The sequence below is a fragment of the Chiloscyllium plagiosum genome, chromosome 4 (assembly GCF_004010195.1).
Source record: "Chiloscyllium plagiosum isolate BGI_BamShark_2017 chromosome 4, ASM401019v2, whole genome shotgun sequence".
Taxonomy (NCBI): domain Eukaryota; kingdom Metazoa; phylum Chordata; class Chondrichthyes; order Orectolobiformes; family Hemiscylliidae; genus Chiloscyllium; species Chiloscyllium plagiosum.
Window position 1 is genome coordinate 53,811,976 of NC_057713.1, and position 11,612 is coordinate 53,823,587.

Consider the following 11,612-nt stretch of genomic DNA (forward strand, 5'->3'; position numbering starts at 1 on the left):
TTAAGATATATTATACCTAGGATGTAGGCAATTGCTGCATAAGTTGGAGGTGCAACAAAAGCAGAAGTACAGATAGAAATATGCTGAAGGAGGGTTACAGGTATAATCCTCCAGGTTACCCTGCTACAGAGCAACAGTGTTGTGCATCGCAAATAGTATTGCCAGCAACCAACAGATGTCACAGGAACTTCATAATATGTTTAAAGTGTGAAAGAAGGTAATGGTTCTGAAGAGAGAAATGCCCCTGTTACATTGACTTCACTTGTTATACTGATGTTAGAGTCTGTGGTGTGAAACAAATGAGATCTATTCTAGCTTTCAGAGGAAAGGCGCCAGTAATTATGCGTAACCAAATGTTGTTATACTTATTCCTAAAATGTAATAAATCTTCTTGTCATCTTAGAACAGTGCCTTTTTTGCAGATGCTCAAAGTTCATCCTTTATCAATGAACAATAGATTATTGACAAAATAAACAAAAAGACAATGCATCATTGGTGAAAGTCAACTACTTCAAACAAACCGTACCCAGTACCACATACTGGTAGGAGTGGTAAATATGATAAGGTCCAGGAGTGATCACCTGTAAGAATACCACGTGGTTACAGCAGTGTGGATCTGACCCCCATTCCAAGAAGAAGTCATCCAGAAGATCAAAAGAGAAGTGAGAATGATTTTTAAAAACATTATCACTTTAAGAAGACACAGATAGGCAGTCAAAAGCTGAAACACAATTACTGAAAGAGAGAGAGAGAGACAGAGCAGTATGGAAGCAGCAAAATTAATCTCCTCAACATTTCAAAGTCAAAAGTTGATAAGAAGCACTGAGGCAAAAGTGTGTGGGCTAGCAGAAGAAAGAAAAGCCAGACATTATTAGAAAATACAGAGGCCTTACAGAAAGAGACTCTGTAGGGAGCATGGGAAGGCTTCAACAGGTAAAGTTAGAGATCTCTAAGGGAAAAGGTGAGAAAACTGTGAAAATGCCGGAAAACCCAGTATGCAGCACAGAAATAGGGCTTAGAAGAGAGGTGAAGACATTTTTTTTCCACTTACAGTCTAGAACTCTCGGTTTTGGAGTCAGAAACTCTAGTAACATTTAAGCAGTATTTAGATGTTCACTTGTGATGCCATAACTTCCAGGGTTGTGGGCCAAAAGCTGGAAAATGGGATTAGTGTAGTCAGATCTTTGTTGACTAGAATAGACACAGTGTGTCAAGTAATATGCTTCTGTGCTGTAAATATCTATGATTCTATGTATGTAGTGTTAGAAAGAAACATAATTTCAAAAGTTGAAAGTAGTAAAACAGCCACTAATACAATTTAAAGCTTTACTGAAGAATTCAATACAGCATTACGGAATTACAAGGTTTATAAATCTGGAACGAAGGAAATGCTCAATACAGCCTAGCAAGTTCGACAGCAATTTATTAGTGAATATAAAAATATGAGCATAAATAATAGCAGAATACAAGCAACATTAAAAATCTATATCACTTTCACAGTAATAAGATTAATATGCAGATTGAGAAGAAATGGAAAAAAATGCTTCCTCGCCGATTAAATGTCAGAGCATATCAAACACAAAATTGGATAAAATATAGCATTGTCTCAAAATTAAACACCAAAATTGATAGACTATTACAGGTAGTTTTCCTATAACGCAGCAGTTGTGTTCCCGTGTGATGTTGTGCGAAAGAAGTAATGGGGCCTATGGGAAAAACAGCATTAGGGACTCCACTTCAGCAAACCTGTCCATTTCTGGTCAGTAACAGAATTGCCAAGTTGTTACAAGCGAAATTACACAATATATTGTTGTATTCCCAGCTCCCTGTGGGGTGGAGTTTATCCTGAACCCTGCTCTCTGCCATTAAACTTTGTGAAACTTCCAGAAGTTTTTTTTTGAGGGGGTGGCTAAAGGGCTGGCATGCTCTGAATGGCGGGAGATTTTGATGGGTCTCAGGTTTCAGAGAAAATGAAGGGCTGAAACTCTCAGATCCTCCCCTCTACATTGTCAAACGGAGACTTGATGAACTTGGATCAGGTGTTAACTTGGGGCTGGGTGAGATGGGGAGAGATGAGGGTCGCCAGTGATCTGTCCTTAGTTTCACACTCCCTCTCCCCCCACCCAGACACATGCACCCTCTCTTGTAAAGTTGCCATGTGTTAAAGCTTCAGATAGCCAGCAACTGAGCCTTTGCTTAACAAAAGGCCCTACTTACTGTCTAACATTCACTGGAAATCGCTGTATTTGCATCTTCTTTCATTCCCTATCTCACTCTCCCCACTCCTCAGCTCTCACCACACTCCCCACTTCATGCATAAGCATTCCAGCAAAATATTCCAATGTTTGTTTCCTCTACCTTAGTTGCATATAGAAGCAAACAAAAACCAGAGGACAGCCTGTTCCAATAGATGCGCCAGCAGAGTAAATCGAGCCAGCTGGTAATACAAGGGGTGGAATCGCGTAACAGTGAATGGGAGTTCACTTTATTTTAAAAATTCCGTAATTCACAAATTGGATTCAGCCAAATCGCGTTTACGAAAACGCGTTATAGGAGAATTAACTGCATATTCAATAAATCCAACTGTGAATAATGTGACTAACAGATGTCAAAGAGAGTACAACATTTTTGAACATGTATGGAAACTTTTGATGACTATTTCAATTTGGGAATAAATCAAATTTCACAAAACAATTTTGCTTCCAAAGAATCTGTAAACAATTTCATTAATGACCTTAGCAGATTAGTGGAACATAGTGAATATCAAGCTTTGAAATTAACACTCATTAAAAAGTTTTGATTGGATTGTTGTTGGAATAGTAGATGAAGAGTTGTCAGATTTCTTATTGTCCAAAGAAGATTGGACTTTGGAGAAAACTATTCAAATCGTGCTGGAAGTTGAAACCAGAAAGACTCATTCTCAGATCATGAGAAGAGACAATCACACTACCTCAAAAGGCCAACAGAGCCTATTCACTTCACAAGATATGGACACTCTAGAGAGGCACATGACAAGTTTCTGCAGAAAGCAAACCAAAAACCTTACATTAAATTCCAGTGTCAGTGTACCAGTACAATAAGGGTCACTGGTATTGGCAATATCCTTCCACCACTAAGGAATGCTGTTTCAAAAATGTAGGTTATTTAACACTTCCAGAAGTAAGACACAATTTCAAAGCAAGAGAAGTACTTACAATCACACATGTCAAGCACTGTACATGGTAGAATGCACACCACCATCAGATAAGATACTTTCATTTGGTGTCAATAAACATCCTGTGATTTTGTGCGAAATACAGGAGCAATTGTTATTGTTCAATCAAACCAGTTACCAAGGCTGAAGAATCAGAGGTTACAGCCTACAGCTTCCTTAAATTTGAAGTCCAATAGTTAAAAACGAACCACTGGTGCAGAAGCAAACATTTGTTCAAACGCTGGTCCAGAAACAGACCATGTTTGACCAACTGGTCAGGGAGACAACCAGTAAAAGATTTTTTTGGGTTTCCTAGATCCATGGTGGACTCAAAAATGGAAAAATGTTAAGATCATAAATGATGACCTAAGAGAAATGTTTCAAATGGCTAAGAAGAAATGGTGGCCAGCAAGCCAAAAGAGGCTCAACCAATTTTGACAAGAACACGGACAAGAGAGTGAGCAAAGTTGTACTAACATTCATGAGGATTGAGTTGAAGGATGGATTGACTAAAATTCCAGTGAGTGGACCAAAAAGGTATATGATGAGCATAAAAACCATAAAGATCATGAATGATTTATTACTATATAACTGAAGACTTTCAGAAAGATACATTGGAATAGATACAGTGGGGACACTTGGGTGTCAGGAGTGTAGCTAGGACTTAGTCAGTGGTGTGGTGATTTGAAATCGCAAGAGAGATTAAAGATTTCATACTTCATTGTGAAATTTGGTTACACAGGATTTTTAAGATTGGGGGCAGCATGGTGGCTCAGTGGTTAGCACTGTTGCCTCACAGCGGCAGGGACCTGGGTTCGATTCTACCCTTGGCTGACTGTCTGTGTGGAATTTGCACATTCTGCCCATGCCTGTGTGGTTTTCCTCTGGGTGCTCCGGTTTCCTCCCACAATCCAAAGATGTGCAGGTTAGGTGAATTGGCTATGTTAAATTGCCCATAGTGTCCAAGGATATGTAGGCTTGGTGCATTATTCAGGGGTAAATATAAGATAATAGGGTACGGAATGCATCTGGGTAGGTTACTCTTTAGAGGGTTGGTGTGGAGGTGTTGTTCATGTTCTTGACAAATTTGGTTGAGCCTCTTTTGGCTTGCTGGCCACCAGTTCTTCTTAGCTATTTGAAACATTTCTCTTACTTAACACTGTAGGGCTTCTAAAAAGCATACACCTGTGATCACCAAAGTCAGAACAGAAGATAAAAAACTCATCAAAGTATGCAAGAAGAAAGTACTGAAAGCAAGAATGAGCAGCAGAACTCAAATGAGCTTATTTGGAAATCTTTCATTAATATTGTTAAGACGGCAGAACAGTCTGGTGAACAAATTGATACAACAGAAGTCAATGCCAGTGACAGAGTTAGTGTTGAGTAAGCAGCAAACTTTCAGTAACACAACTAAGAGTCTGAAAAAGTTGCTTGATTGCCTGATCCAGAAATCCAGGATTCCAAAAGGAAGAAAATACTTACTCCAACATAGCAGCTGTCTTCTAAAAAGGAAATTAATTGAGGTTATGTCCTCCAGATAAGGTAACTGACCTCAACAATGTTAACAAATAAAGCATCCTCTGTGAATGATAGCTGAGAGCTGAAAGATCCTTCAGAGGATAAATGACCAACAGATCAGAACTAATGTCAAGAAAGTAACTTAACATTTTTTCCAAGTTCAAACAGAGCGCATTCTGAGAAACGTGTAATATGTCCAGACCATCTGCATTTGAGAAGTCAGATTTGGGAGGAGATCATAGAGTCCCTACACTGCAGAAAGAGGCCATTTGGCCCATCACGTCTGCATAATTCTCCAAAGGGCATTCCATCTTGACCCAGCCTCCTATCTCTGTAAACCTGCATTTACCAGGGCTAAGCCATTTAGTCTGTACACCCCCTAGATATTATCAGGCAATTTAGTATGGCCAATCCACCTCACCTGCATGTCTTTGGACTATGGGAGGAAACCAGAATACCCGGAGGAAACTCACACAGATATGGGGAGAATGTGCAGACAGTCATCCAAGCCTGGGTCCCTGGCGTTTTGAGGCAGTAGTGTTAATCACTGTGCCACCATGCTACTAGATGGTGCAGTTCTAAATGCAAAATAGTTATACCATAATTGTTTAATGCATTATCTACAGGGAAAAATTCTTAGGTGGAGATGTATAAGATAATGGTACTGAAGGTAAGATACTGGCTCCACGCATTCCACTGATGGTGACACACAGTCTGTGGGTGGAGGCAAGGAGTTCTTACGTAGCTTTTGGAGGGAGCAGCTCCTTAAGGAGCTGTACTAGCCCCTTAAGGTTCTAGTAATTATGTCTGACCAAATGTAGTTGCTGTCATGCAATAAACCATCTTGTTAAATAGGAACACATGAACAGGAGTTGGCCATTCAACTCCTCAAGATTGTTCAAGCATTAATGAGGTAATGACTGAGTTGTGGATTAATAACATACACCTACCTTTGTTTAACAAACTTTTGTCTATCTCAGATTGATGTCTAAGAACAGTACCTCTTCTGTAGTATTCTACTATGATATATTCTCTACCACTGATAGACCCAAGATAAAACAAAGTCAAGGAGGACTAGTGGCACCGAACTACCTCAAATAATCCTTACCTAGCACAACATGCTGGTAAACTTGATAAATACCAGAAGATACCAGGACTGGTCATTAGGGAAAATACCACATAAAGATCTCACAAAACCTGCCATGGTAAAATATTCCCCATTACCAAATACAAAGTAGACACACAATGTATGCTGTCACAGATTCATTCCTTCCACTCAGACTATCTTACAACTGTGCTAACAATGCACATCCATTCGAAATGCGCAACCTATACCTATAATTCTTGTCAAATCAATACTTTTTTCAAAGAATCTTTTTAGTAAAACTTCAAAGATGTCCATATATGTAATCAGTTATTATGATCTGTAGTTTCTTGGGTCTTATTCTTTTGATTGTTTCAGAATTCCAACTCATTTTTGCGGGTTGCAAACAAGGAGATGGATAAATAAGGCAGGAGCAAACAGACCTACAGATGCAGGTTCCCATAGTATTAAATTCCTAGTTCTTTCAAAGAGGGTGTCCCAAAAACTATTGGCAAAGAATGGGAGGGTTAAAGTTTGAAATCTCCATGGAGCTGAGTTGTTTCCAATGTAGTATGCTTTTCTTCCACTAACTATCTGCAATCTGTCTTGTATATCTAAGCAGAATTTTAGGAGTCTTTCCAGCAAGTTTTCAGGCAGAGGAGCTTATGAAATTTACTTGAGTAGCCCCTCCCTGTGTGACTGCAATTTTTTGGGATCAGGTAAGGTCTCACACGCTCTCATCCCAATACATGCCCTAAACCTCATAAAACTGCCACTTCCCATCATGGCCTCAATTTGGAAGCCAGGAGTAAGTTTCAAGGATGAGGGAATTTGGTGGTTGTGGGAAGATGTTTGATAGCCTATTTGGAGGAATAATTGGCTGTGAAGCTGTCAATCCCTACTGTCTGTTCAAGTGGAGGCACAGAAAACCCGGCCACCAAATAAATATTTCATGTTATTTTCACCTAACACAGAAGGGAAGACTGTTCCAAACGTATATTCAAGCACAATGTCAAGGGTTGGACGCTCAATTGCTGCTGGGACAGGAGCATATGTAGGCGTAATTTATGGATCCTGTCATCTTTGGAATATGATGTAATTTTCAAAGGTCCTGCAGGAGGGCAGGACCAGGAAACCACCTGCCATCAATGAATACACTTCAAGTTCCTTAAGGACCTTGTTAAGAGGTTGTGTTTTTGAAAAAGAATGTGGTTTTTAATCTTTTGTTTGGACAAAGCTGAACAATGTGCTAGGTGTTAGTGTATAACTGTAAGGGTTGCTGGGATGCAAAATAAATTTTGTTCTAATGTTTCTTTGTTACGTTTGAAAGGTCTGTTTGCACTGGGTCAGGTGCTGAATCTGAATTTTGTTATCCATGATCACTTCATTCTCTGTGATTATCTTTCTTGCACTTTCATGAGACGCCTGCTGTTGTCAGCAGCAGCATTCAATATAGCTTTGCCTGACTTTGTTCCCTGCTCCACACAGGCAGCTCTTATACCCTGGTGATATTAAGTGCCATTAATTGGGTGAGGAACTTGTTTTCATCTGGGTATCAGTGTCCTGACATCGCTTTCAAAACCTATTCTCCCACAGATTCATCAAACCTGACAGAAGAGTTGGAGCAGGCAGAGTCTGCTGAGTCCTCACAGGAGGATGCATATTTTGAGAAATTACCATCACTCCATTAGTTCATATACACATACTTCTTTAGGGGCTCCAAGGTGTTACAGGTGATTGCCAATATCTTGCAAGTCATTTCATCTCTCTTGGATTTCGAATTTGATTTGCACATGTTTCCTATCAGCAAATCATGCAGTCTTATCTTTGACCTCTGATTATCAGCAAGAGGAACATCAAAAGGAACATCAACAGCCAAAGTTCCAAGACTTCTTCAATAGCACCTTCCAAACCCCCATCTCCATGAGTTAGCAGGGCAAGCACATCAATGTCTGTTTTTCTGTTTGACTCTATGTTTTTATTATCAGTGTTAGTGGTGATGAACTGCACTGTGGTGTTATAATCAATTCTAGTTTGTAAATGTGTACACAGCTCGCTGCTACTTGATAATCAGAACTACATTCTAGAATATCCAGTCAACACTTGTGCAAAGCAGGACATTAATTAATCTTGTTTCAAAAGCACAAGCTAGGAAAGTCACTGGCTGAATGTAACTTAGCTCCTATTGTCAATGTCAAAATAGAGAAAGATAAAAGTAAAAGTTTTTGCAAGGTGGCATGAAATACTGACAATTATCTGAGAAACAGCCACATAATTTATTCTGTTTTGCTTAGACCCTGAAAATATATAAGAATGGAAAGTGCCATATCAAAACTTGTGGTCAACACTAAATGAAGTAGAGCAGGGTTTTAGAATGCAGACTATGATAAAATGTAAGAAGACAGTAACAAACTTGTATAATGGGTACCTGAATGGAAAATACATGTCAATATTGATTAAATGTGAGAAAGTCCATTTTGTTCGGAGGAATAAAGAGGCCGCTTACACCTGGAGGAAAGTGTGAAATCTTATCGACTTACATTTTGACTGGACTATTTCCAGATCAGCAAACCTGGCCTTCATGGTGAACTTACCAGTGTGGCAAATTAAGAGGTTTCTTTTAGGATTGGCAGCCAATCAATAGGTGGTATTACACATCAGAAATCTGAATCAGAACTGATTATTTAAAGAAACACCAACAGCATTCATGGTGGCAGTGCAGTGTATTGTGGATTGCTAATTTGCTGATAAAAAAGGAGGAAAGTGGATACCAGAAGGAGAACAGGAGCCTCATAATTCACAGGCATGTGACTTGGGCTCATGGTGAAAGCACTGAGGCAGGCTTACTTTCTAGGTAATTACTAAAAGAGGCCATTTAATTTCACCACATATTTCTGGTGGGAGGTTGCAGAAGAGTTAAGTTGCTTGAGTATAGTGTGGTGGACATAGATCTAGTGCAGGAAATGCTTAAACGATCTCTTGGTATCTGGCACGGTGAGTGCCATGCAGCCGCTTCAACACACACATTCTTTAAGGCACTCTTTTGGTAATGATGCATTCAAGTAAGTGCCCTGGCTCTGACTTAATTCTTTGACATCACACACAACAATGACACTCCCCCTCAATGTGTTGACCTAACAATCCCCATATCACTGACCCTCCTAAATTGTCATGCCTATGTCCTAAGCAAGGACTGACAAAGAAAAAGTCCTCACTTTTTAAATTTTCTCATTGCAAGATGAGAATCCATACAAATTAAAGTACAGATGCAAACTTCTTCCTGAATTCTGACTGCACAGGAGCAGTGGTCCAAAGTCACTTCAGTAACAGAGCTCAACAGCTCCTTTTTGCATGAAATCTGTGTGCCTCTAATACCAACCTACTGTGGCTCGAGAATGGATCATCATTAACCTTTGAACTGTTTAGATGACTAATTGAAAACCATGCAACAAGCAACTCTCTTGTTCCTGGGCAATACTGAATGTAACAAATATTTTGGAACAAGCAAATGTGCAAACCCTTGGAACTACCTGTTCCTTAAGATTAGATTCCTTATAGTGTGGAAACAGGCCCTTCGGCCCAACCAGTCCACACCGACACTCTGAAGAGTAACCCACCCAGACCCATTTCCCTCTGACTAATGCACCTAACACTATGGGCAATTTAGCATGGCCAATTCACCTGACCTGCACATCTTTGGACTGTGGGAGGAAACCAGAGCACCCGGAGGAAACCCACGCAGACACAGGGAGAATGTGCAAACTCCACACAGACAGTCACCCGAGGCTGGAATCGAACCTGGGACAGTGAGGCAGCAGTGCTAACCATTGTGCCACCGTGCCGCACTACAATGCTGTGAGTGCTGAATCTTGAGCACAAATTCCACACAACAAATTGAAGAAATTCAACACAGGACACTGGATTAAAGGTCAATATAGCTATATAGCATCCAATTGGTCTCAAAGGAATAATTCAAATTCCGCTTGTTGCAAATTATTCAAAGTGCTAGCCTTATACTATGGCTAGCCCATAGTTTTTCAGTTTAATACACTTTACTGCTGGAATGAGATTTCAATACTTCCTTGGTGCAATCATCTTTCTTAATTTGGTATTTTTCTGACACAGTGTGCCATAGTGACACAGCGTTCCATAGTGAGAAAACTCCATCTCACGCGCAAAATTATTCTTTGCTGGCTTCTTAACTGTTTTGATTTGGTGTGCATTTCGGCCACATGTTCCCAAGCACACTGATAATTATCTCCAAGTGACCTGGAGAAAGATGTTGGTTTACTGAACACCGGTTTACTGAATGCCTGACGTTACTTATGACTTTCCCAAACCACTCATGGGAAAGAACTGGGATTCATTTCCAGAGGAATGGAATTCAAAGTCAGTTAAGTTCTGTTAAACTTACATGAAGCCCGGCCTAGACCTCACATTAAATCCTGCACTCAGTTCTGTTCTCAATAATAGATATAGAGGCTCTGGAGAAGGTGCAAAGAGATTTACAATACCAATAAATGAACTGGGAGGCTATATCTGTGAGGAAAAATTGACCAACTCAAGGGCTATCTTCTCCAAAAAGGAGAAATCTGAGATATACATCAGATATCTTTAAGAGTATTCAGTGCTGCAATATAGAAGATGTAAAGAAAATGTTTTCACTTGTGGAGGAATCAGAAATTCATGGCCATAAATAAGATAGTCACCAAGAATCTGGTAATTAACTCAGGAGTGGCGCATTTTGTTAAATTAGAGTCATAGAGATGTACAGCACGGAAACAGACCCTTCAGTCCAAGTTGTCCATGACGACGAGATATCCAAACCTAATCTAGTCCCATTTGCCAGCATTGGCCCATATCCCTCTAAACGCTTCCAATTTATATACCTATCCAGATGCGCTTTAAATGTTGTAATTGTACCAGACTCTACCACTTCCTCTGGCAGCTCATTCCGTATGTGCACCACCCTCTGCATGAAAAAGTTGCCCCTTAGGTCCCTTTTAAATTTTTCCCCTCTCACCCTGAACATATGTCTTCAAGTTATAGACTCCCCACCCCAGGGAAGAGACATTGTCTACTTATCCTAATCATGTCCCTCATGATTTTATAAACATCTGTAAGGTCACCCCTCAGCCTCCAACACTCCAGGGAAAACAGCCCCAGCCTATTCAGTCTTTTCCTGTAGCTCAAATCCTCCAACCCTGGCAACATCCTTGTAAATCTATTCTGAACGCTTTCAAGTTTCACAACATCCTTCCTACAGGAAGACCAGAATGGCACACAGCATTCCATAAGTGGCCAACCAATGTCCTGTATAGCCGCAACATGATCTCTCAACTCCTATACTCAATGCTCTTTCCAATAAAAGAAAGCATACCAAATGCCTTCTTCACTATCCTGGCTACCTGCGACTCCATTGTCAAGGAACTATGAACCTGCACTCCAAGGTCTCTGTTCAGCAGCACTCTCCAAGACCTTACCATTAAGTGTATAAGTCCTGCTCTGACTTGCCCTTCCAAAATGCAGCACCTCACATTTATCTAAATTAAACTCCATCTACCACTCCTCAGCCTACTGGCCCAAATCTTTGCAGATTGTACTCTGATGTAATCTTCTTCGCTGTCCACTACACCTTCAATTTTTGTGTCATCTGCAAACTTACTAACTATACCTCCTATGTTTACATCCAAATCATTTGTATAAATGACTGAAAAGAAGTGGACCTAGCACCGATACTTATGACAAACCATGGGTCACAGGCCTCCAGTCTGAAAATGTGTCTAAGTAGACTTTGGGCAGGTTCAACAGACCCAA

General features: G+C 40.1%; 1 protein-coding gene across 8 annotated transcripts in view; it reads left to right on the top strand.

Annotated features, from left to right (window-relative positions):
• abhd3 (abhydrolase domain containing 3, phospholipase) overlaps nt 1-11,612 on the top strand; it is a 102,714-nt gene that overhangs the window by 88,402 nt on the left and 2,700 nt on the right. Inside the window, exons 9-10 of one of the 8 annotated variants that reach the window (XR_006311391.1) lie at nt 423-662; nt 6,770-6,854. The exons of 2 other annotated variants lie outside the window; for them this stretch is intronic. Coding sequence is in view for 3 of the 6 variants with exons in the window: in XM_043688231.1 (XP_043544166.1) it covers nt 6,770-6,894 (125 nt within the window). In the remaining 3 variants the exon portion in view is untranslated. 5 more of the 8 variants (XR_006311390.1, XR_006311389.1, XM_043688234.1 and 2 more) reach the window with 5 other exon arrangements.